This window comes from Odocoileus virginianus, chromosome 9 (assembly GCF_023699985.2).
Source record: "Odocoileus virginianus isolate 20LAN1187 ecotype Illinois chromosome 9, Ovbor_1.2, whole genome shotgun sequence".
NCBI classification, from domain to species: Eukaryota; Metazoa; Chordata; class Mammalia; order Artiodactyla; family Cervidae; genus Odocoileus; species Odocoileus virginianus.
The window spans coordinates 54,981,565-55,008,654 of record NC_069682.1 but is presented as its reverse complement, the minus strand read 5'-3'; the positions used below and the strand labels follow the sequence as shown (position 1 = coordinate 55,008,654).

General features: G+C 44.1%; 1 protein-coding gene across 1 annotated transcript; it reads left to right on the top strand.

Moving 5' to 3' along the window:
• The first annotated feature begins 3,490 nt into the window (after positions 1-3,490).
• Positions 3,491-5,779, top strand: LOC139036738 (serine/threonine-protein phosphatase PP1-gamma catalytic subunit-like). Its single transcript, XM_070472474.1, has 2 exons — positions 3,491-4,594; positions 5,479-5,779. The coding sequence occupies exons 1-2, from the start codon at positions 3,652-3,654 to the stop codon at positions 5,547-5,549; spliced, it is 1,014 nt and encodes a 337-aa protein (XP_070328575.1). The 5' UTR covers positions 3,491-3,651; the 3' UTR covers positions 5,550-5,779.
• The last annotated feature ends 21,311 nt before the right edge of the window (positions 5,780-27,090 follow it).

Genomic DNA, 27,090 nt, shown 5'->3' with positions numbered 1-27,090 from the left:
ACCAGACTGCCTCCATAGAAGGGCATGCCAATGAACTGTGGGGGTGCTGAGAAGGGCCAGGCCTGAATAGCTCTGCAGAATAAACCTTGCAGTCCTAGTACCATTGCTTCTGTGCTTGAAAGCCAGTTGAACTTTTATCCTGCTTCCCAAAGTGGTCAGGTCTGGGGCGGGTAGTGATGTGTCAGTGTGTACAGCTGTAGCTTAAACATGGTATGTATTTCAAAGCTGGTTAGAAACCCTTTTAAGACAATTTAATACAAGTATCAGTGAAGTAGGACGATCAACTGTTTCATAGATCTTTAAGTTAAAATACAGGACTTCAAAAAATGTTAAGTCCACTCCAGTCAGATCATCCAGATTTTCAGAGAGCTTGTTTGCTTTTCTCTCTGCAATTAGAAATATTCTGGCAGACACATTTATGAAGTACTGGTATCCTTAAAACCCTGAAGTGGGACCCAGCCAATTGGCCATCTCCCTTTAATTCTTCCTGTGAGACTGATTTCTGGAAGGAGTTGACATCTTTGATCTTGAACTCCCTCAGAGAAGCAGGCTAGAGTTAAGCTATTATTAGCACTGATGGGGCATTTAGAAGGGGAGTTTTTTGGTTTCTGGGACAAAACCCAATCAAAACTAGTTAAAGCCAAAAAAGGACACTGTTTGGCTCACAGAATTTGGAAACACAAGGATGGATTCATGGATTCATATGCGGTCATCAAAGCGTACACACACTCTCTCTCTTTAAATCTCTTCTCTCTCTTTCTCTATCTGGCCTCTTGATATTTTTCTATAGAGGGACTTCCTTTATGCAGCTGGGCAAAAGTGGGAGGGTCATAGAAATTTACACACAAGGCAACCTTGTCCATGGCCAGCCCAGAGACACTAGAGGGCTCAGATTTCTCAGGGTGTGCCCATAAAATCCCAGGGCAGGGCTCTGATTGGTCCAGTCTGGCTCATGTGCATGTGCCCAGGCCAATCACAATGGCCAGGGAGATGACACACTGTGATTGGCCTGACCTGGATTATGTTTTCCTTTAAGGAAGGTGATGGGGCTGTAGATAACTGGACAGCCAGACCAGAACCACATGCTCCCCAAAGGTAGAAGGGAGTCGTTTACCAGAGTTGGGGAGAAATGGGGAGCATGGGGCAGAAATAAAGCACAGATCTACACCACCTAGGAAAAGGTGTTCACTTTGGAGGAACAGGAAGGCACCTAACATTTTCTTGTGAAGTTAGCTCCAGGTAGGTGTGGGCTTCATTTAAAGACAGGTTCCACATTTTCAGAGACCTTATCTGCCTTCTCAGGAGAATGTTAAAAATTAGAAAAGGACACTTGTTTTCATGACCAGAACTTGACTTTGGTTTTGATTTCTCTACATGTTAAGAGGGTGGGAGAATGTTCTGGAGCCAGTGGCTCAGTCGTGGTGCCAGTTTCTATTCTGTGCATCCAGCAGTCCACAGGCTGCCTGTGAAGCTTGACGGGTGCATTAAAGAAGAAAGATTCATGGACAAAACTTTTGAAATATTTAATAGTTTTAAGCCAGAGGCCACAAAGCAATGGCATGCTTTCTTTGGCCAGCACAGAGTTTAGGAAAAAAAGAAAGACAAATGCTTGCCAACATTTAAGAATTAGAACATTTCACATGAAAACATGGATTTCCGGCTTCTCTAGGAAAACCATCAGATCTAGCCTTGCTAGGCCCAGAGTTGCACACAGTCACAGTGGGCTGGAGCTGAGAACAGGATGTAAAACTCTAGCTTGCCACAGTCTCCCCCATTCCCTATCGCTTACTTCATTTGTTCATTCTCATTTCCTCTTTGGCCCCTGTAAGCATTTGCTTTTGCATGTCCTATGTTTTACAACAACAAATTTCCCAAGCAAAATCTCTGAAAAACTAAGTCTTTCTTTTTCTAGCTTTGTGACCTTAGGCAAGTTGTTGTTGTTCAGTTGCTAAGTTGTGTCCAATTCTTTGTGACCCCATGGTCTGCAGCATGCCAGGCTCCTCTGTCCTTTACTATCTCCTGGAGTCTGCTCAAACTCATGTCCATTGAGTTGGTGATGCCATCCAACTATCTCATCCTCTGTCACCTCCTTCTCCTCTTGCCCTCAATCTTTCCCAGCATTAGTCTTTTCCAATGAGTTGGCTTCACATCAGGTGGCCAAAGTATTAGAGCTTCAGCTTCAGCATCAGTCCTTCCAATGAATATTCAGGGTTGATTTCTTTAGGCAAGTTACTTCTCTCTATATCTCAGTTTTTAGATCTGCAAGTTGGGGATGAAATACTACATTTAATCAATCCTTACTGAACATCTGTTTTTCTGGATGCTGTGAACAAGTAGACATGGTGGGGGCAGGTGAGAGTAAGTGTTAGTGAGTCAAGGAGGTGGGAAGCACACTTTGGGGAGGCGACAAAATGACATACTGTATCTACATCCAGTAGATCCTGGACAGTAGTCCAGGGGTTGGCAAACTACGGCCCATGACACCTGCTATTGTAAATAAAGTGTTCCTGGTCCACAGTCACAGCCATTCACTTACATACTGTGTGTAGCACTGCAGCTGTCTGCGTACAGCCTCAAAGTTGAGTAGTTGCAACACAGACCCTAAGACCCATGAAGCCTGAAATATTTATCACCTGGGCCTTTAAAGAAAAAGTTTGCCAGCTCCTGCCTTAGCCCAAAGCCTGGATAAATAGAAGGCATCAATTGCAATTTTTTATTAGTAACGGTCCCCTCCCTGCCTCACTTGCTGATCCTTCCAGGCCGGGAGGCCTTAATCGCTCACTAGTCTCTCTCCCCAACGACCCTTCTGTTTACTTGTTCAGCATCTGTGCTCCTTGTTCAGGTAAACTGCTGAACCCACACTGGCTACTTCCTCATATAGATTTCATGGAAAGTTTAACGTGGCCCTAGTAGGGGCAGGGATGCAATTCACCCACTGTCCCTTTCTGTGTGTCGAATCAAGTTAATCAGACCAAATCAAACACAGGATTAGGCAGGCCACAGCTTGAAACCCCACATAGAAAAGGCCGGATCAGTGTTAGCTTACATTTTTCGATGGGGTGTGTGGCAGACTTGCTGAGGTTTTACGGTCTCATCAATGATTCTATCCCTGTGCCAGCCTGACTACGTGTCAGAGACTTCTGTCTTCACCCCAGCAGCATTAGCACAGACTTTCGGCCTGGGTGGGGTCACAGGGAGAAAGCAGGTGTTGCCCAAGAGTATGGATCAACAGCGAAGAGTCTTGTGGGTAACCACGGAGGTCAGCAGACTCCAAGGGCAGCGCCCGCTCCATGGGTGTGTGACCTGGGTGGTTATACAGGTCCCCATGCTCAGAAAGACCCTGCTCTGTTAATGCTTTTTGTCAAAGTCTTGAAATTCTTTTTTTTTTTTTTTTAATTTTTAGTGTTTGGCCACATCACTTAGCATGTGGTATCCTGGTTCCTTGACCAGGGATTAAACCCGAGCCCTGCTCGTGGTTCCAGTGGGGAGAGAAGGAGGAAGCAGGGAGCGGGGCGGTTGGGGGGGACCCACCGCGGCTTCTGCCACCGCCGCCACCGCCATCTCTGTGCTCGTGGCGTGGGAAGGGAGGTGTGAGTCCCGGGCGCGAGCCGGCGGCGGCGCCGCGGCGGGAAGGTCGGCGGTGGGAAGGCAATGGCGGTTATAGATAAACTCAACATCGACAGCATCATCCAACGGCTGCTGGAAGTGAGAGGGTCCAAGCCTGGTAAAAATGTCCAGCTACAGGAGAATGAAATCAGAGGACTGTGCTTAAAGTCCCGAGAGATCTTTCTCAGTCAGCCTATCCTGCTAGAACTTGAAGCACCACTCAAGATATGTGGTGATATCCATGGGCAATACTATGATTTGCTTCGACTTTTTGAGTATGGTGGTTTCCCGCCAGAAAGCAATTACCTGTTTCTTGGGGACTATGTGGACAGGGGAAAACAATCACTGGAGACTATCTGTCTCTTGTTGGCTTACAAAATCAAATATCCCGAGAATTTTTTTCTTCTCAGAGGAAACCACGAATGTGCCAGCATCAATAGAGTTTATGGATTTTATGATGAATGTAAAAGAAGATATAACATTAAACTATGGAAAACTTTCACAGACTGCTTTAACTGTTTACCGATAGCAGTCATTGTGGATGAGAAAATATTCTGCTGTCATGGAGGTTTATCACCAGATCTTCAATCTATGGAGCAGATTCGGCGAATTATGCGACCAACTGATGTACCAGATCAAGGTCTTCTTTGTGATCTTTTGTGGTCTGACCCCGATAAAGATGTCTTAGGCTGGGGTGAAAATGACAGAGGAGTGTCCTTCACATTTGGTGCAGAAGTGGTTGCAAAATTTCTCCATAAGCATGATTTGGATCTTATATGTAGAGCCCATCAGGTGGTTGAAGATGGATATAAATTTTTTGCAAAGAGGCAGTTGGTCACTCTGTTTTCTGCGCCCAATTATTGTGGAGAGTTTGACAATGCAGGTGCCATGATGAGTGTGGACGAAACACTAATGTGTTTTTTTCAGATTTTAAAGCCTGCAGAGAAAAAGAAGCCGAATGCCACGAGACCCGTCACACCTCCAAGGGGTATGATCACAAAGCAAGCAAAGAAATAGATGTCATTTTGATACTGCCTAGTTGGGACTTGTAACATATAGTACATAACCTTCATTTTTAAAACTGTAATGTGTATTGGTCAGCTTGCTCAAATAGTGTTTGTGGGGCTCCCCCTTCCATTTTTGACATAATGAATGGTATTTGCTGGTTATAACAGCAAATGATAGATTCTCCACTCCCAAGGAAAAATGTTTTGTTTAGTTCCTGTTCCTTTTACAAACAACATTAATGATGGTGTTAAAGCTGTACACTCAGGACAGTGTCCCCTGTCTAAGGGGTGAGTGTACAACTGATCTTTTTTTAATTCAGTACAGCCCATGAATAATGTAAATGCTCATTTTCTTTAGGATATAAAGAGAGCCCTAGGGTGCTCAATCTGTACATGTTATTGTCATAAAATGCATACTGTTGGATACAAACCACTGTGAACTTTTTTGTTTCAAAGGGATTGCTTTTTTTTTTCCCTCTCGTTGTCTTATCATGTACAAACTAGTTTTTATAGCTGTCAACATTAGGAGTAACTTTCAACTTTGCCAGCATCACTGGTATGTATATTTAATTAAAGCACACTTTCCCCTACAGTATACCTAAAATGACGATTAAAGCCATTATTTTAAATGTTTGTGACTCTTCCTGAAGCCAAAGTTTCTGTTGAAATATATATTGATGCTCCTCTAAGTAAGTACAAGGTGGCATGGTTGTGTACACCTGTAACCTTTATGGGGATTCAAAAACAGGTTTTTGAGTTTGAATAGCAGTTAGTAACATAGTGCTGTTTAAGCTATTAATGATTAAAGTTAATTACATTTTGTACGATTTCCATATAGTCTATTCATTAAGTAATCTTTTTACAGTTACATCAGGCCTGAACCCGTCCATTCAGAAAGCTTCAAATTATAGAAACAATACTGTTCTATACGAGTGACCGATTATGCATTCTTTGGCCTACATTCTTTATTCTGCGATGAAGTTGAGGCTCACAAGTCAAAACAAAGGAACTAACTTACTATCCACCAGTTTATACAGAACTCACAGTATCTATGACTTTTTTAAACTAAGATCTGTTAAAAAGAAATCTATTTCAACAGATGACCGTGTACAATACCATGTGGTGAAAATGAATTCAGACTTATTAAATGATGAACTTGTTAAATCCTCTCAGTGTCAATTTATCAGCACAATACACACAGGAGAACTGTTGATGGCATAGTGAATAGATTTTAATGAATAAATTGCTCTGGAAACAAAACAAAACAAAACAAAAAACCGAGCCCTGTGCAGTAAAAGCATGGGGTCTTAGCCACTGGAATACCAGGAGAGTCCTTTGAAATTCTTAATAATTTTAAACATGTGCATTTTGCACTGGGTCCTGCAGATTTTGTAGCCAGTCGTGACCTTGGGGGTATGGGCTTGCTTAGGTTTCAGTTTTGGAGGGGTTGCAGGGGGTCCTGTGGGAATTAAAAGTGATCAGATTTCCTAGTGGGCCTTAGAGCTCCTGGTTCTGCACTCCAGACAGTTTTGAGGGGAGGGCAGTGGAGGGTAGGAAGGGAGTTAATAATGTGGGATTGGAGACCAAAAGGACCCCTCCTTCTTCTCTGGTAGCTGATAGGGCAAGAGCAGGACAAAAACTGCATCGTTTATAGGGACATCAGTGGCTTCCCTGGTGGTTCAGTGGTAAAGAATCTATCTGCCAATGCCAGGAGACACGGGTTTAATCCCTGGGTTGGGAAGATCCACTGGAGGAGGAAATGGGAACCCAAACCAGTATTCTTGCCTGGAAAAATCCCATGGACAGAGGAGCCTGGATGGCTACAGCCCATGGAGTTGCAGAGTCAGATATGACTGAGCACATGCATGCCATGCACCCCCAAGAGAACTCTAAGTGGGCACCCTTGTGTGGGATATGAGAATCAGCCAGGTAAGGAATTTTCCAGAGGTCACAGAGCTAGTAAGCATGGAGAGTGGGGATTTGGCTGTCTGAGCTCAGAACTCCTGGATATGTTATTTAATCTCTCAGTTTCCAAGTCTGGAAAAACGGAAGCCAATAAAATTAATTTGGAGCATCCTTGGGAAGATTGGAGAAGGGATATATAAAGTGTCTAGCACACAGCGTGAAGTTCATGGTCACTAGGTAACAACTGTGATAATGATGATGGTGATGATGACAACAATGATGGTGGTGGTGGTGATGATGATGATGGTAGTGGTGGTGATGATGATGGTAATGGTAGTGGTGGCGAGGGTGACACCAAATCCTGTACTGTTTCTAGCTCTAGCTTTGCTGACCCTTATCCACCACACTAAAAGGGCATTTTGTCCCACAGAAAAAATGTGGAGTAATGTCATGTTGCTCCCTGAGTGTATTTAGTTCCTGTGGGTACCATAGCAAGTTATCACTCACTGGGTGGCTTAAAGCAACAGAAATATATTTTATCATAGTTCTGGAGGTGAGAAGTCCAAAATGATTCCAATACTGATTCTTCTTGGAGACTGAGGGCAAACTCACCCATACCTCTCCCCTAGCTTGTGGCAGCTGCAGACAATCCCTGGAGTTCCTTGGCTTGTGGCCTCACCTCTCCAGTCTCAGCCTCATCTTCTCTTGGCCTTCCCCTCTCTGTGTCTGTGTGTCCCTTTCTAGCTCTTATAAAGACACTCTTGTTTGATTTAGGGTCTATCTTAATCAAGGGTGATCTTATTTCTATCCTTGCGTGTGTGTGTGCTAAGTTGCTTTAGTCATGTCTGACTCTTTGCTACCCCATGGACTGCAGCCCACCAGGCTCCTCTGTCCATGGGGATTCTCCAGGCAAGAATACTGGAGTGGGTTGCCATGCTCTCCTCCAGGAGATCTTCCCAATCCAGGGATCGAATCCTCATCTCTTATGTCTCCTGCATTGGCAGGTGGATTCTTTATCATTAGCGCCACCTGGAAAGCACTATTTCTATCCTTACCTGAATTAAATCTGCAAAAACTCTATTTCCAAATAAGGTCTCATTCTGAGGTCCCAGGTGAATATAAGTTAGGGGGCGGGCATGCACTTTAAGCCATTCACTGGGGTAGGTCAGTAGGGTTCCAAGGAACTGAGGGGGACCTGTCATGCCCCTGCTCCCTACGGGCCCCCAGGCACTACTCACCAGGCAGCTGTCACAGCGGCTGTTGTTAGTGCTGTGGAAATTCCGGTGGATTTGTCCACGGCACCTCTTCAAGCCTCAAGGATGATGACTCACCCAGGAGTCATCCTGTCGTGTGCCGGCCCAGGGAGCTCTTGGGTGCGCCCGGCCCCAGAGGTCCAGCAGCCCCCAAGAAACGGGAGCTTCCAGTGAGGCCCAGCAACCCCTCTCTGGGGGGCATGTGACCTCAGAGGCTGCGTGTTGGGGGCCAGGCTGGGCTCTGGCCACATTCACCTGTCTTTCCTTCTTTCAAATCAAATGTTGGTAAAGGAAAGTGCAGCTTGCTATTCCTGCGGGCAGGCTGCAACCCGTGGAGGCAGCTCGGGCGGTATGTGGGCACCCTCGCAGTGCCGGGAGGATTCAGCCGGGTGCAGTGATGTCCCCTGGACGGGCAAGACTGCTCCGAGGTGGATGTGGCCTCTAAAGTTTATTCTGTGTGTCGGGAGGGGACAGTGTGGCCAAGAGAGAAGGGGGAGAGAGATTAGATCATGAGGGCACAGCTCGCCTTTCTTAAGAGTGATGTAAACAGAGCTCTGTTGGAAGGGGGCCCCTGTTCCCCACCATTTCAATTTGGGATACCCCTCAACCATGCCCACATCCCTGAGTTGGCAAGAAAACACCTGAGAAAACCTCTTTTTTTTTTTTTTTTTGAGAGAAAGCAATACCCAGCTTCAGGTGTGGGGGTGGTGTTTGAGGCCATTGTTCTCAAGTGTGTTTGGTTCAGGAGGGGGCTGTGTGTTTGGTGGGAGGGGGTGGCATGAGGGTGACTGCAGATACTGATGTTCTTCACCTTGTTTGTGGAGTTGGGAGTCTTTAGGACGTCCCCCATCCATCAGGATCCTGATCCTAGGATCTGGGGAGCACAGAGGCTCTGGGTGCCCTTGGAAGCTGGAGAGGGGTTCAGAGAAAAGCTGGCGATTTCTTTGAAATTTGACTTTCTTTAAAAACGTGGAATTTGTTGTTTTATTAGATGAATGTGGGTAGGGAGGTTTGAGTGTTTCCTGAGTGGCCTGATATGAATGGGAACATATACTTTTTAATGCCTCTGATAATGATAAGGAGGAGAAAAAACAGAGGAAGGAAGGATGGAAGGGTGGGAAGGAGGGAGAAAAGAGGAGAGAAAGAAGGGAGGAATAAAAAAGACCAAAAGATAATGAAAAAAAGAAGAGAAAGGAGAAAAGAATAGGGTACCAGAGAATCCTCTAAGGAGGTGACATTTAAGCAGAAACTTGTTTGGGCCACAGGAGGCTTCAGGGGCTGAGTTGTCCAGTTGGGGAGCAGGTGCAAAGGCCCTGGAGCTGTTTAAGAAACAGACAAGAGAGCCATGACTGAGCCTGATGGGTTTGGGTCTGAATGAGATGGATGAGATGAGTTTGGCATGGGCAATATCCAGACTACAGGTCCAAATTCCTAGGGGTGCCCAGCAGGAAGACGAGGCAGGCTGAGGGGGGACGTGGCCATCTGGGGTATGTCCACTCACTGGAAGGCTGGCGGCCACCTGCGCACACGGACTTGATATTGCCTGGTCTTCACTTTGCAAGAGAGAGCTGGAATATAGATTGTGGTGTGAATGATGCTGGCTTCGAATGTAGAGACTGGAGAGAGAATTTGCAGACTGAACAGGGAATGTGGGCTGGGGCCACCGGTTCCAATGCTGGATTTGGTCATCATGGACTATTCTGGGCCACACCCATTGTTACCTCTTGATCTGTCCCCAAGTCACAGGAACAGTCCTTTGCTTCACTATCTATGCAGCTGGCCGAGGGACTTAATCCAAGTAGGGGCACAGCCAGGAGGAAAAGGGTGTGTCTTCCTTAAAAGGCCTTGAATAAAGGACTCCTATTCAGCACCTGAAAAGACCCATGTTTTCAGTGAGTGGCAGCCTGTTCAGGCAGGTCTGTGTGCGCTATGACCTCTCCCAGAAGGGAGGTTTGCTTCATGAAACTTCGCTGTCTCTGCCCATGGAGGAATCTCTTCGAGCAACATCCAACACACTTACCTGCAGTCTCTGCGTTGATGTTGGAGACCCAGGTCCTTAACCTTCCTCTGGGGATTATGAGAAGGGACCTCCTGGGCAGAGTTGGCTCATCCTTGCCTCCAGTGAGGAGAACTGGCACTCAGCCCCCAAGGAGAGTCTGCAGCCAATGCGTCAGTGAGCTTGTGAAGTCACATGGCACTGAGAAGGTGGTTGGTGTCTAGCAGAGTTGTAGAAAGTCACCCAAGTCTAGGTGACAGAAAGTGAACTCTCACTGGGTTAAATAAACAAAAGAAGGTGACAACTTGGTGGACCTGGAGGGCATTGTGCTAAATGAGATAAGTCAGACAGAAGAAGGCAAATATTGTATGCTCTCACCTGTGTATGAATCCCACCCCCCTCATCCAAAAACCCAAGCTCATAGAAGAGATCAGATTGGTAGTTTTCAGAGATGGGGACGGGTTGGGTGGTGGGTGGATAAAATGGATGAAGGTGGACAAAAGGTAGAAAATTCCAGCTGTGAGATAAATAAACCTTGGGGTTGTCATGTTCAATGGGTTGACTTTAGTTAACACTGCTGGATGGTGTATTTCAAAGTTGCTAAGGGAGCAAAAGAGGCACAGTGGTAAAGGACTCACCTGCCAATGCAGGAGACACAGGAGACGTGGGTTTGATCCCTGGGTCAGGAAGATCCCCTGGAGGGGGCAATCACAACCCACTCCAGTATTTTTGCCTGGGAAATCCCATAGACAGAGGAGCCTGGCAGGCTGCAGTCCATGGGATCACAAAAGAGTCGGACACAACTTAGTGACTGAACATGACAATTGCAAGCACGAAGAGAGTTGATCCTATATGTTCTCATCACAAAGAAAAAAAAAATGTAACTAATGAGGGGATGAACATTGATTAAACTTATAAACTTATTGTGGTAGCCATTTTGCAGTGTTTACATACATCAAGTCATTATGTTGTACACCTTAAACTTATTCAATGATATGTCAATTGTATTTCAATTAAATGGAAAGCAAAAAAAAAAAAAAGAAAGAGTAAATTGGCTTATGACACTGAAAGGTCAGCCCCTGGGACATGGAAAGAATTTCTCTCTGTCCCTTGACCCTGATTTCCAGGATGCTCCCTTCTTAGCCACTTGCAGCTCTTGATGCAATTTCTATACTGGCAAGTTCCGCAGACAGAGTGTGAAAGCAGAACCCAGGGCTGACTCCTATTGGTTCAGCTTGGTGAAGTGCCCATTTGTGACCCATCCCTTGTGACTCATTGGTCCGCCCTGGTTCCCAGGGATAAGGTCAAATCTGTAGTCCACGAGGACCAAATATAGAAGAGGAGTAAGTTTTCCAAAGCAAGTCAGACACTATTATTACAAAAAAGGGCAATGGCTATTGGGCAAGAAAAAAGCAAAAGACCATCATACCACAGAACACAGCTGATAAGTAGCAGACACTGGTTTTGAGTCTAGGTCTAATTTGGGACCCATGTTTTTAATTTGGGGGGTCAGGAATGGATGGATCTAGGGAGTTAAAAAGGAAAAATGTTAGAAGCATTTGGCTTTCCCTGGACTCTTCATTTCTCCTCTATGCTTTCCATTGGTTGGTTTCTTTCTCAGGCAGGCTTTTTTCTTTTCTTTTCTTTTGGCTGCTTCTGGTCTTTGTTGAGGTGCTTGGGCTCTAGTTGAGGTGCTCGGGCTCCAGTTGCCGTATGTGTGGCTTTCTCTAGTTGTAGCATGGACTTCTCTTGTTGTGGACCTTGGACTCTAGGGCACATGTGTTCAGTAGTTGGGGCTCATAGGCTTCTGTAGCTGGTTTAGTTGCTCCACAGCATGTGGAGTCTTAGTTCTCCAACCAGGAATGGAACCTACGTCCCCTGCATTGGAAGGAGAATTCTAAACTACTGACCCCACCAGGGAAGTCTCAGGCAGGCTTTTTTTCATGGTGTTCTTCAGCACCTCCAGGTTTACAACTAATGGTTTAGCAACCTCTGTGGAAATAAACCTATCTTTTCGTAAATAGAAAAAAAAAAATTCACAGGGCTGATGCTCATTGGACTGACTTGGGTCCTGTGCCCACCCCTAATCATTGGTATGGTTTGCTGGGATCTAAGCTGATGGGCCAGCCCTGGAGCAGGGAGTGATTCCCACCTGATAGATGTGCTGTGGACCATGAAGAGGGGGACACTGATCACCTGAGACCATAGACATCGCTCAAGGGAGGGGAGCACATAACTGGCCAGGCCCTGATCCTTTCCTTTAGGAGCTGGGGAAGCTGTGCTGTGCCTGACAGCTGGGGTCAGTAGAGATGCAGGTTGGCAGTCAGGACCCTTACACTGTCGGCCACAGTGATTCATCAAGTGTCCAGTAGGAGCCTTAGGCAGAAAATTCTACATGGCCAGTCTTCTCGTGGATTTGGTGGAACTGGGATTTCTAAGAGCAAACTGTTTGAAAGGGAGTGTGGACTGTCCCTCTAAGCACACTGGCACAGGTGTGGCGGGAAAAAGGCTTTGCATTTCTGCTGTGATGAATGACCTTTAAAGAGAATAACACTTCCTAGTTGCACAGTACATTGTAGTTTTGAAACTGTTGAAACCTGGGAACTCAGAAGAACCACATAACAGGCCCAGAAAAGCCTGGACAATCAGCCCCATTGTCATGGGCAGAAACTGAGTGAGTATACAACATGGTGATCGTGTAGGTTATTAGGATGCCCAAATGGGCACCTGGTCTCCTGACCATTAACTGTACTAGCTTTTCCTATTTCACCACAGACTTAGGTGTCCTGTATGTGAGTTCTAGAGTCAGAGAGATACTGGCTCAAGCCACTTATTAGTTGTCTGAACTTGGGTTCTGCACCTTGGTTGCTTCATGTGTAAAATGGGTAAGCAATGGCACCTACCTAGTAAGACTGTGGTAGAGCTTAAGTGAGTTGCTATATGAATAGTCTTAGAATTACCCTGAGGACACAGAAAATATCATCAATGTTTATCAAGTGGCAATTAGAGTCAACTGTGGTTAGGGTTTATTTTCCCACTTAACACCCAGGGATGGGTAGTTGCTGGCATTCTGTTACAGGCTCTCTGGTGCCAGAGCTGAGGTGGCTGCGCTTCCTTTGGCCTCTCCCCACAGTCCCAAGATGGCTGCTGGTGCTCCAACCGTCATATCCATTTTCCAGTCAGGAATAAAGAGGAATGAGGAGTGGCCAAAGGGCTCTCTTCCAACTGAGTCAGCCCCTTAAAGAACTCTCATGGATGCCACACCTACTGACTTCTGCTTATGTAACATTGGCCACACACTTTGCAAAGGAGCCATCAAAATGTGGTCCTTTACCCAAACTCACCTCAGACTTTGATGATTCAGGATTTCTCTTAGAGAGGAGGAAGGAGCGTGGATAATGGGAAGACATCTAGCAGTCTATGCTAGAGAGTTTTTGTTTTGCCTTTTTTTTGTAAGGGCTGTGCTTCGAGACTTGCAAATCTTAGTTCCCCAGCCAGGGATTGAACCTAGGCCCTGGCAGTGAAAGCAGCCTGGCTGAACCAGGGAAGTCCCTTGTTTTTCTTTTTCTGAAGCCGTCATGCATATGGGGTTTACAGCAAGAGTCACACACTGACATGTCCATGAGCAAGTGTCCTTAAATAAATGAGGTAGGCTTCAGAGGCAGAGAGGTAATAAGGGGTGGTGGGGATTGGGGCAAATGGAAGAACTCATGTTCTGTCTCCAGTGGATCTGGCTGATACTTGTTATGTGAGAAAGAGGGGCTCAGTGCTACTACAGCCTCAACTTTATCAAAGAAAAAAGTGGGTATACACAGTTTTAGATGAAATCTGCTGATTTTTGTGAGGTTTCTTTTTGGCTATACCTTACCACAAGGCATGTGGGATCTTAGGATCTTAGTTTCTTGACCAGGGATTGAACCTGCACCCCTTACACTGGAAGTGTGGAGTCTTAACCCCTGGACCAGCAGGGAAGTAGAAATCTGCTGGTTCTTAAATTATAATACTAAATTCAAATTTACCCTCTCCCTCCCTGGCTCCCTCTGCTCCCCAGTTACATGGGTCAAATAACACACAGTTATGAGCTGGATCTTTTTTTTTTTTTTTAAAGTCAGGTTTATTGAGGCATAATTTACAAACAATAACGCCCACCCTTTTCAGGTACACAGGCCTACGAATTAATTTGCAGCATATTGCAGATGTGTAACCATCATCACAACCAAACTATACAACATTTCCATTGTCCCTAAAATTTCCTTGTGTCACTTTTTGGTCAACCATTGCCTCTATCCTTCCCTGGTGGCTCAGATGGTAAAGGATCTGCTCTCAATGCAGGAGACCAGGGTTGAATCCCTGGGTCAGGAAGATCCCCTGGAGAAGGGAATGGCAACCCACTGCAGTATTCTTGCCTGGAGAATTCCATGGACAGAGGAGCCTGGCAGACTACTGTCCATAGAGTCTCAGAGAGTTGGACAGGACCGAGTGACTAACACTAATACACCCCTACCCTCAGCCTGTGGCAGCTACTAATCTTAGAGAAATCTCTTCCATAGTTTTGCCTTCTCCAGCAGGTCATAGAAATGGAATCATACGGTACCTAGCTTCTGAGTCTGGCTTCTTTCACTTAGCGCAATGCTGCTGAAATTCGTCCATGCTGCTCTGTGTACAGTAGTCAGTTTCCCATTGTATAGATATACAAGTTAGTTTATGCTTTCACCTTTTGATGGACATTTGGCTTGTTTCCAGTTTGGGGAGATTATGAGTTAAGCCATTATAAACATTCAGGTACAGAGTTTTGTGTAAATGTATGTTTTCATTTATATAGAGATAGATCTAGGATGGTTTCTTTTTAAAAAAATTTATTGATTTATTTATTTTTATTTTTGGCTGCTCTGGGTCTTCGCTGCCGTGCATGGGCTGTCTCTAGTTGCTGCATTTGGGGGCTACTCTTCATTGCGGTGCACAGGCTTCTCATGTCTGTGACTTCTACTATTGCAGCACAGGCTCTAGGGTGCCAGGGCTTCAGTAGCCACAGCTCATGGGCTCAGTGGTTGCAGCTCCCAGGCTCCAGAGCGGTGGTTGTGGCTCATGGGCTAAGTTGCTCCGTGTCATGTGGGATCTTCCCGGACCAGGGCTTGAACCTGCGTCTCCTGCACTGACAGGTGGATTCCTACCCAGTGGGCCACCAGAGAAGTCCTAGGATGGTTTCTAAGGTGGCTGTATAGTTTTGCCCTCCCTCCAACATTGTGAATGGGTCCTGGTTGTTGCACAACCTCACCAGCACTTGGTATTGTCAAGTGGGTTGTTTCATTTTGTTTGGCCACCTAGTGATATGGAGCATCTTTTCATTTGTTAATTTTAGTGTTCACATATATCCTTTGGTGAAGTGTCAGTTCACATGTGTTGCCCATTTTTAATAGAGTCACTTGTTTTCTCAGTGTTCTGTTGTGAGACTTATGTATTCTGGATGCCAGTCCTTTATAAGATGTATCTTTTGCAACTATAGTGTTCCAACCTGTGACTTGTCTTTTTATTTTTGTAACAGTGCCTTTTGAGGATCAGAAGCTTTAAATTTTGATTAAAATCCAGTTTATCAATTTTATCATTTAAGGTTTATGGCTTTTGTATTCTATCTAAAAAAACCTGTGCATACTCCAAAGTCACAGAGGTTTTTCTCCAGTGTTTTCTTCTAGAGGATTTATAGTTTTAGGTTTTACATTTAGACCTATGATCCATTTATATATTTCAAACTTGAATTCTATTTATTAAAGCTTATTTACCAGGCAAGAAGTTCTGGGCCTTTACTATTCTTATTTTTTTTAATTTTTAAATTTGTTTATTTTTAACTGGAGGATAATTGCTTTACAATATTGTGTTGGTTTCTGCCATGCATCAACATGAATCAGCCATAGGTATACATATGTTCCCTTCCTCTAGAATCTCAACCCACCCCTCTAGGTCATCACAGAGCACTAGGTTTTACTCCCTATGCTATACAACAGCTTCCCACTAGCTATCTATTTTAAACATGATAATGTATATCTTGCAGTGGACTCTTCCAGTTTGTTCCACTCTCTCCTGCCCCCACTGTGTCCATAAATCTGTTTTTATGTCTGAGTCTCTCTTCCTGCCCTAAAAATAGGTTCATCAGTACCATTTTTCTAGATTCTCTACATATGCGTTAATATACAATACTTGTTTTTCTCTTTCTGGCTTACTTCACTCTGTGTAACAGACTCTAGGCTCATCCACCTCATTAGAAGTGACTCAGATTCATTCCTTTCTATGACTGAGTCATATTCCATTGTATATATGTACTGAACTTTTTTATCCATTCATCTGTCGATGGGCATCTAGGTTGCTTCCATGTCCTGGCTTTTGTAAATAGTGCTGCAATGAATGTTGGAGTACATGTGTCTTTTTCAGTTATGGTTTTCTCAGGGCATATGCCCAGTGCTGGGATCCCTATGATCCATTCAACTTATTTTTTGTGTATAGTGTTAGGTATGAAGTTCATTTTGTATACATGAATATGTGATTTTTCCAGCACCATTTATTGAAAGACTTTCCCCTCTTCTTTGAATTGCTTTGACAGTGCTGTTGAAAGTCAGTTGACTCTGTATGCGTGGACCTCTTTCTGGAGTCTGTATTCTGTTCCTTTGGTCTGTGTGTTGTCATTTATCAGTGCCGCACTAGTGCCCAGGCAAGAGTCCTGCATCAGAGTTAGCATTTACCATATTTTATTAACTTTTTAAAAATAAAATTTATTTTAGAATAATTTTAGACTTACAGTGTAGTTGCAAAGACAGTAGAGGGAACGCCCCTCTACCTTTCACCCAGCTTCTCCTGATGTGAACATCTTAGACACCCCTGTTTGTAACTTGTCAAAATGAACACATTAACGTTGGTACAATGCTATTAACTAAACGACTTGGATCTCACCAGTTTTTCCATTAGCATTCTTTCTTCCTGTTCTGGGATCCAACCCAGGATACCACCCTGCATTTAGCCACGGGTTTTCTTTTTTGTCGCCATACCACGTGGCTTGCGGCATCTTAGTTCCCTGAACAGGATTGAACCCTCTCCCTCCAGGAAGCCTGTGTCATAACCACTGGGCTGCCAGCGAAGACCCAGCCATGGGGATTTTCTAGAGGCATGTTTTGACATCTCTAGAATCAAGATTCATCTTATCATCAATACTGTCCTACAATGATAGCTGGGTGTTTGTTTTCTTAGCAGAACATAAAATTATAGAATGTCTTCGATTTTAGGAAATGTGCTATTTGTATTATTACTTGATCGCCTAAATCTCTACTTCCCCATCTGTTAAATGGGAACAATTCTATCACTCACCTCACACAGATGTGGAAGGGTAAAATGAGAGACTGCACTGAGAAGGTTCAGCACAGAGCTAGTAATGAATAAATGGTTAGTGTCAAACCAAAATATTAGCTTCATCCAAAGCCTGTGTGCTGAGGGCTGGTGAAGACACCTTGCTTACCTTTCCCCATGTTGAAGAAAAGTTGCCAGGAGCCCTGATTTCTTAGCAGCTTTTGTTCTCCCTGCAGGAGCCCACAGGAATAGCTACCAATTAAAATAGCAAAGTTTCGGGTGACAGCATTTGCAGAAGAAGCTGCAAATGTTTAATAAAAACCCAGTTGCTGGGAGAGCAAGACAGCTACCTCTTTCGGAAGACCCGAGGCCTTGTTTCCAGTTGGCCGGAGAATTTGCTCTTGTTAGAACAAGACTCTGTTTTCGCTCAGGCTTCAGACCCTGGCCCTCTCCTCTCGGAGTGTCTGGGGCCAGGCACAGGCAGTGTCCATCCCCTTTTCTGCTTTTATTTTCACATCCTGCGGTGTGTTCACTTGTCCTTTCTGGTTGGTGCCTTTTCAAAGCTGCACCAGTCACACATTTTTTTGTGGATGGTTGAAACTGTTGTATAGAATCGAGATAATAAAAAAGAAGGACATTTAAAAAGTGATCTCTAACCCCACTACTCAAGAGATGGTCACTGTGAAGGCTGAGCACTTTTATTTTTCTTTTTCTGTTAAAAAAATTTTTATTGAAATTTTCGGTTAAAAATAATATTCACCATAAAAGAAATTAGAAATTGTATAAAGAATACAAGAGTAAACCATCCCTTCTCATCTCACCATCCAGATTACCAACATGAATGTCCACCCTTTCGGAACTTTAAACACTTATATTTTCATACATATGTTAAAATAGTGCAAGACTTAGTAACTGACAGCAGGTGCTGGGGGCAGACCTGGATTTAAATTTAACATTTAAAATTTGCCTCCACTGCCAACTAGCTGTGGCCAATTTATAGAACTCTGGTCCTCAGTTTCACTATTTACAAAATGGGGAGATCATTGGAACTTACTCCAGTTAAGAACATCTCAGGAGATCCACTACAGAAGGCTCTTGGCAACCACGCCCTGAAAAATGGCAACAGTGATTAATGTGTGCATCTCCAGTGCAAGACAGATTATCCCACAGACCTGGTGACTTAAAACAACACCCACTTATTATCTCACTGTTTCTGAGGATCAGGATTCTCGGCACAGTGTAGCTGGGTCCTCTGCCCAGAGTCTCTCAAGGCTGCTATCAACATGTTGCCTGGGGCTGGGGTTTCTTTCAGCGCCTGGGGTCCCGTCCTAAGGTCATGTGGTTGTTGGCAAAATTCATTTCCTTGCAGCCATAGAACTCATGGTGTCTGGCTTTTTCCAGGGCAGTAGGAGTACCCTGGGGCTACTAACAGTCTGTCTTCATCATCTCTCCACTCTTGACCCTCTTTTAAAAGGCTCACCTGATTAGGTCAGGCCCATCAGGATAAGACTCATTAGTAAAGACCCTGATGCTGGGAAAGATTGAGGGCAGGAGGAGAAGGGGGCGACAGAAGATGAGATGGTTGGATGGCATCACTGACTCAATGGACGTGAGTTTTATCAAATTCCGGAAGATGGTAAAGGACAGGGAAGCCTGGTGTGCTGCAGTCCATGGGGTCACAAAGAGTTGGACATGATTTTGCTACTGAACAACTACTACTACTCAGGATAAGCTCCTTTGGATGAACTCAAAGTCCAGTGTCCCAGGACCTTAATTACATCTGCAAAATCCCCTCACCTTTGCCTTATAACATAATCTGGGGGAGGGGGGAGGAGGGGGTGACATCCCATCATATTCACAGGTCCTGCCCACACTCAAGACAAGGTGCTTACACAAGACTTACCTCAAGGGAAGCAAACCTTGGGGCCAGTTTGCCGATCATAATTAGTAATCCTAAGGTCTTTCTGACACCTTGTGTTTTAGTTTGAGGGCAAACTAGAGAAACTTAAACCGTTCCCAAAGATTCAGACTTGGAAAGGAAAGTTTCTTGTATCTAACCAAGCACTGGCATTGAACGTGCTTTTGAATAGATGAACAAGCCACTTCATTCAGAAAACATTGATCGATGAGCCAAGTTACTCATTTGTTCCTTAAGTAAGGACACCTCTGGGGACCCCTGGACCCAGTGCTGAAGTGTGGACTCACGTTCGTACTGATCTTGCAGGATCTTTTATTGAGCACTTACTACAACCAGGCACCACTGCTGTTGTTCTCCTTGGATTAGCTTTTTCTTCCCTGGTGGCTCAGTAGTAAAGAATCTGCCTGCCAATGCAAGGACGCGAGTTTGATCCCTGGTCCGGGAAGATCCCTTGGAGGAAGGTATGGCAACCCACTCCAGTATTCTTGCCTGGGAAATCGCATGGCCAGAGGAGCCTGGCAGGCTACAGTTGACGGGGTTGCAAAAGAGTTGACCACGACTGAGCGACTGAACAACGACAACATCAACAATTCTATGACAACCCTATGAGGGATGTGTTGGGATTCCCTCCACTTTTTGGAGAAAGTCGGGAGAGGTTGTTTAACTTGGCCAAGATCACACAGCTAGAGAGCAGCAAGGCTAAGACCAGGGTCCAGGCATTTTGTCTCTAGAGTCAGGGATTGAACCTGTGACTCCTGCATTGCAAGGTGGATTCTTAACCACTGGACCACCAGGGAATCCCCTAGGACTCAGGCCTTCAAAGGCCAGGTCAGAAGTCTCGTTGGGTTTCTTGGCCCTGATTTTCTGTTCTGGGGACATTAGCCTCTGGATTTGAACCCAGCTAGCTGACTCCAACGCACTTGCCTTTTAGAATACAGAGGCTAAAGATCCTGGGCTCTCAAGCCTGGTTGCAGACACAGATTCTTTCTTTTTGTCTTCATTCTGTCGGCCTTGAGGGTGTGGTGCTGTGCAGTCAAGGTGTGGTGCCAAGCAGCCAGCTCAGGTGCAGGGAGGCATGGAGAGAGGGTCTGGAATGCCAGCCTCATCCACCACCAGCTTGCACACGTCTGAAAATCAAAGGCTCTGCCTGCTTTTGGGGAGACACCAAGGGCAGGAGAACCTCCCAGGAGCTTTCTTTCGCTCTGTTACTTTTTAAAATTTTTATTCTAAAGAATATTTATTTTTGTTTATTTGATTGCACCAGGACTTAGTGGCGGCACGCTGGATCTTGCAACCTGCCCTCCTTCAGGTCTCTATCAGTGTGAGGTTCACCTATATTTTTAAATCTGTCTGAGCTCGGATCATCTGGGTTAGACATCCAGAAAACAGGGGTGCCACTGCAGGCTTTCTGTGACTTTGTCTTTAGCAAACAGGTTGATTGTCCCTACAGGAAGGAGGGATGAACCCCACAACACATATTTGGAAATGTCTGCCCTGTCCCGACAATGGGCTGTCTGAGAATATGGCTAATTCTTCATCATTTCACAACACAGAGGTGATTGAGCAAGTGTTAGCCACAGTGAACCACAGCTGGACTTGACCAGATTCTGTCCCTGAATATTAAAAACAGGTCAGTTTTCTTCTCAGAGCTCTAAAGATTTAAGAATGGACTGGGCATGGCTTGGAGGAGAGGACTGACTCTAAGTGACATAAAGAGAGGATGTCTAGAGGGGAGCTCTTTTAATCATGAACCTGGCCTTTTGATTCCCCAAGAAGCTTTTCCATTCGCAACACCTAGTAGCCTGGCCTGGAAATTGGAATTTACAGACAAAAATGACATCTATTTTCATCTAAATGTTCCTAGGATTTTTTTCCCCTTAAAAAAAAAAAAGTTTGTCTGAAATGTTATATGGACCCCAAAGTTCTTTGCAGCACTGTTTATAATAGCCAAGACATGGAAGCAACCTAAATGTCCATCAATGGAAGAATGGATAAGGAAGATGTGGTACATATATACAATGGATTATTAGTCATTAAGAAGAATGAAATAATGCCACTTGCAGCAATGTGAATGGACCTAGAGATTGTCATATTGAGGAATGTAAGTCAGATAAAGGGAAATATCATATGACATCCCTTATATGCAGAATCTAAAAAGAGATGATACAAATGAACTTACAAAACAGAAGAGACTCACAGACTTAGAGAACGAACCTATGGTTACCAGGGAGAAAGGGTGGGGGGAAGGGATAGTTAGGGAGTTTGGAATGGACATGTATACACTGCTACATTTAGAATAGATAACCAACAAGGATCGACTATGTATCACAGGAACTCTGCTTAATGCTATGTGGCAGCCTGGATGAGAGGTGAGTTGGGGGAGAAAGGATACATGTATATGTAAAAATATATATATACATATTATAATATATTACATAATTATAAATATAATAAACTTATAGATTATTGATATAATTATAAATATACATGTATATGCAATATATATAAATATAATATGTATTATACATTTATTACTCTTAAAAAATCTGACTGTGAGAGATAACATGCACATGAAATGGCAAAATGTAGGAAAAAGAAAAAATAAAATTTATCCAAAACTCTATCACCCAGTGATTATCACTGAAACATGATATCTTTCAGCCTTCTCTTGTTAGCTCAGCTGGTAAAGGATCTGCCTGCAATGTAGAAGACCCCAGTTCGATTCCTGAGTCAGGAAGATCCACTGGAGAAGGGATTGGCTACCTACTCCAGTATTCTTGAGTTTCCCTGGTGGCTCAGCTGGTAAAGAATCCCCCTGCAATGTGGGAAACCTGTGTTTGATCCCTGAGTTGGGATGATCCCCTGGAGAAGGGAATGGCTACTCACTCCAGTATTCTAACCTGGAGAATCCCATGGACTGTATAGAACAGGGGTTGCAAAGAGTTGGACACAACTGAGTGACTTTCACTTGTACATAAACATTTATAATTGATTGTGTATAGTATGTTATAATATTGCTATTACATATCTTGTGCCAGTTTAAACTTTTTTTGCTTTGTATCAAGAACATTTTTTCATCTCATGCAATAGTTGACATCAATCTGAGTGACTGCACAGCCCTTCACTATGAAAGGAAATCAACACTGACTTAAACAATTCCCCATTGTTGGATATTTAGGCAGATTCCAACTTTTTGCTATTGTAAATAACTCTACAATGCACACCCTTGTACATAAATCTTTGCACACATCTCTGATTATTTCCTTAGGGTAAATTCCTAGAAGTAAAATTACTGGTGAAATGGTTCATACTTAGTAAGACTTTTTGTTAAGTACTGTCATGTTAGTTGAGAAAGCTTATGATAAATCACATTTCCAGTAGCAATAAAGTATTTCTCTCTCACTCCTTCTTCGCCCTTTCTTGTCCTGGTGGATATGATACCAACTGAAACACAGAAAAAAATATAAAGAAGTAATTCTGCCTCCTTGAGAAAACCAGTGTTAACAATTTGGTGAATACTTTTTCCAGACTATTTTCTGTGCATACATGTGTGTATTTTTCAGATCTGGAATGATGTGTGCATAGTGTTTTATACCCTGATTTTTGTTCTATTTTTGTTTTTAGAATTATTTATTTATTTGGCTGCACCACCTTAGTAGCAGCATGCAGGATCTACCACATTTATAGAGGTATGTGGGACCTTTTAATTGTGGCATGTGGGATCTGGTTCCCTGACCAGGGATCGAACTTGGCCCCTCTGCATTGGAAGAGTGGAGTCTTAGCCACTAGACCACTAGAGAAGTCCCATTTGTACTTTGATTTTTGAATCCAGTATACCATCTTTATCTTTTCTGAAGCATCCTTCTTTTCCTTGATTTCATTATATTACACTGGGCATCTATACTGTTGCAGCATATGTCACTAATCTCTTAATGCTGGTCATATAGGCAGGCTGCTTTTGACTTTTCCCTTTATATGGTATGGAAATGAATTTCCTTTCTTATCTGTGGTTTCTAAATAATTCCTTACAAACAGAAAATGCTAGAACAGAGACTTCTCTGGTGGTCTAGTGATTAAAACTGTGTTTCTAATTCAGGGAAACCAGGTTTGATCCCTGGTCAGGGAACTAAGATCTGACATGCTGGATGGCCCAGCCAAGGAAAGAAAAAAATAGAACAAAAAGGAATGCACATTGTAAAGATTTTAATATGCATAACAAAACTCAGAAAGACCAAGGACATCTTCCCTCCAGTAGTCTGAGCCTTGCATCATTGTGTGTTTTTATTTTCTTTTTTAACATTGCTATCTGAATAGCACGCACATTTATCTCATTACAGTTTTCATTTCATTGCTTTGGTTGCTAATGAATTTAAACATTTTTCATAAATGTATCCTCTGTGTACATTTCTACTTTTGAGATTTGTCTCTGATTTGTCTTTAGCCATTTTGATTGATCTGTCAGAGCTTTGTATATTTTGAGAGGCTTAATACTTTGGCATATATGTTGAAACTATTCTTCTTAGATGTTATGTGTTTTTAAAATTTTATTAGTGGTGGCGTTTGATGTTCTGGAATTTTTAATGTTTGTGTTGCATCATTTTGTCTTTTCCTTTGTGGTGTCTGCCATCAGGAGACTAGAAAAGTCTGCCAGGGGAATGATGTGTAGGGCTCATTGCCACAGGGGACCATTGGACAGATACCCAGACTGAACTATGTGATGTCACGTGTGTGAATAAAATGGCCTTTGACTTTGGAGGAGCTGATATGATTGCTTGGCAATGCAGCCCAGGTAGTCAAGAACCCTTTGTCTAGTCTTTATTTTTTTTTTTTTTTTTAGGAATTTGTTCCCAATTACATAGCAGAAAAAGCCCTGAGCAGAGAGAGTCAAGGCCAAGAACCTTGGGCCATGCTGCCTACTCACTGTGGAGCCTCCATCCCCTCATTTGTAAAATGAAGCAATGGTCAGGATCTTTTCCTTGCCCCCTCCAACTGATCACAGAGTGACCTTAAACAGGGTCCTAAAATCACTCCCCAGTGAAGCCTGTTCTAGGCACATAAAGCCAGACCACCCAAAGAAAGGCAGAAAGATCCCATCACATAAACATTCAAAATTCCTGGATGTCAAGAAAGACCACAAATACAGTGAAAAGACAAAGAACAAGCTAGGAAAAATATTTTCAACCATTAAGTCGTTAGACTTGTAATAGACAGATAATTCCTGCTCCTCCTTCAGAGGTGGGGGAGGGTGAAGGAACCTGGCACAGAGGAAGGGCTCATTAAGGCTTTTTATTCTCCCAAAGGAATGATTGAATCAATGATGAAGCCAGCATCCTTGGTGGAGTGTGTGCCTTCCTTTAAATTAAAGGGAGATGGGCTGCCTGAGCTGGGGAAGGAAGTGGTTTCTCTTCTATCGTTTACAGCAGGGTTCACTGCAGAACCTCTGAGCTCATCTGGAAAATGGGTTTAGAACTGTTTACTCTCTCATCCAGCCTTCTCCCTCCCTAGGGATGTCAGTTGGATGAATCAGAGCAAAGGTATTTTGGCTCAGTCATTGTTTTGACAATAGGAACGATTAAACAGATAGTTTATTTATTTTATTCTCATCTTTTGCACCCACATCTCCAGAAGGGCTTTGTTCATAGGTGTAGACAAGAAAGGAACTTCCTGCAAAGTCAGAAAGTGATTGTGGGAAGAAAATGGGGGCATCTTTGAGGCAAAGAAGCTTTTATTTTTTTCCACAGGGTTTCTTTTCAACTGATTCTTTTCTGCTCTTGTGTGGCATGGAAAGTCTGTGAACTCCAGGCCTGAGAAAAGACTTGAGTTGCAGCATGAAAGATTGGGTCAGATGTCAAGAGGGACTTCCTGGTCAACGTGGTGTGTAAGTCAAGGAAGGAGGGAAGGAAGAAAGTCACCACCTTCTTCCTCGAGAATAGGAGACTCAGAGGCAGTACCTGTGGGTGAGACCCTCTCCACATGTTCCCAGAACAAAGCAGCAATGGAGACAAAGCACAGTCCTGCTGAAGGATCCTGAGAGAAAATGCAGTACCTCCTTCCCATTTCACAGGGGGAGAAACCAAGGCAGGACCACGCAGTAAACATTTACCAAGGACCTCCGCATGCTCGGACTGTTCTGAGCACTAGGGGTGTAGTAGTGAGTGAGACAGATGACTGGCAAACGAGGACAGGGACACAGAATTAACACTGGGGAGTGATGGGGCTGGACTGGGACAGGAAGGAATGGGGAGGAGGGGTGGAAAGCATGCTTGAAGGAGTGGTCACGATGACGCAAGACGAAGTGACTCACGAGAGTCACACGGAGATGCGGTCAGAGTCTGGCTTCCTGAGTCTTGGTCAATGGCTCCTCTAGCTTCTCCAGGGTGTTTTGGTTGCAAGTGACAGAAAACTCAACTCAAAAAACACTTATGCCCAGGGGACACTGGTTGACTGAAAAATCTGGGGGTACATCTTGGTTTCAGGCGTGTCTTGATCCAGGTTCTCAAACAATGTCCCAAGCCCTGCCCTCTCTCCATATGTCTGCATCTTCCATGTTTTTTTTTTTTAATTAATTTATTTATTTGGCTGTGTCAGATCTTTGTTGTGTTATGTGGAATCTTTCAATGTGGTGCACATACTCTCTACTGGAAGCACATGGGCTTAGTTGTTCCACTGTACGTGAGATTTTAGTTCCCCAACCTAGAATCAAACCGTCGTTCCCTGCATTGCAAGGCACTAACCACTGGACCACCAGGGAAGTCCCTTCCATGGGGATTTTAATTCCCAGGAGGCTCCTTGTGGGAGCTCGATGACTCCAGCATCTTGAGAGTCAGCATCAGCAGGACCCGTTGCTTCTCCTTCCCCAGCCGTTTGAACGAAAGTCCTGGGCCTGACTCCCTCTGCCCAGTTTGGGTCACAGCCCCGTTTCTGAACCACTTGCAGGGGCTTAGGGGACATTCAGCACCAATTGTCCATGCCTGGATCACAGGCCCACCCTGGAGCACCGGGCTGAGAAAAGGGAGGATGTGTTCCCAGGTGAATTCTGAGCACTGTTGGCAAATGGAGGAGGGTGGATTCAGGCCAGCCCAAACCCAGCCATGACAGTGACGTCATCCTCCTGCATCCTTTCCGGCCACTTCCCCAGGCTGTATCGGATGCTGGCTGTGTTCTTCCATTTCTGTTTCCCCGAGCTCAGCCCTCAAGATATAAGAGACACTTTTTTTTTTTTTCAATCCTCCTCTAGGATCTTACAATTTACTGGAGGAAACAAATCCTATATCCTTGTTTTCATCCTGTCTTTTTGTGGTTTGCTAATGACATGAATTTTCTGTCCACAAAGGGAAGGATGTCTGTGGGCTGGAGGAGTCAAGGCAGGCAAAGGAGGCTTCCAGTGCATTTCAAAGAGTGGGTTGCATTGGGCAAGGATTGGCAGAGGGTAAAATTTGATAGTGCACGCAGGATGCTAGCTATGGTCAACTGCATACATAGCCACTTGATTATGGTTTGTCAGGATATATGGTTAGAATTTGTGTAGTTCTTGTACCACTGATAGTTTACAAGATTATAAGATGGGAACCAGACAAATGTGTATTTTAGTAGTCAGATATTTATTCCAAATTTGTCTTTAAAACAAATATGTTATTAAACTATCAGTCCTGGATGATATGGCCAGGGATGAAGTGAAAATTTAAAAAGAAGAAGAAAAAAATAGGAAAAAGAAGGGGGAGGAGTTGATTTAAAGAAAGATCCTAGGGACTTCCCTGGTGGTCCAGTGGCTAAGACTCTGACTCCCAATGCAGGGGTCCAGGTTTGATCCCTAGTTAGGGAACTAGATGCGACATGCCACAGCTAAAAATCTGGTGCAGCCAAGTAAATAAATAAATATAAAAAAGAAAGGGCATGAGATGCTAAATGATTTGCAGAAATGGCGAGATATATTGTATGGGAATGACTCAGGTTTGGGAAATGCTGGTGTAGATCGTGGATTCTGGGACCAGACTTGGATTTCAGCTTCAGACCTATGTGCATCTGTGCCAAAATTTTGGGCATACAGATTTGCCTTTCCAGCCCTCAGTCTTCTTA

Excerpts from the sequence above, each read along its gene's own strand:
- LOC139036738 (XM_070472474.1), top strand. The coding sequence starts at position 3,652 with ATGGCGGTTATAGATAAACTCAACATCGACAGCATCATCCAACGGCTG. Across the intron at positions 4,595-5,478 it reads ACCCGTCACACCTCCAAGGG|TTACATCAGGCCTGAACCCG; the intron begins GTATGATCACAA and ends ATCTTTTTACAG.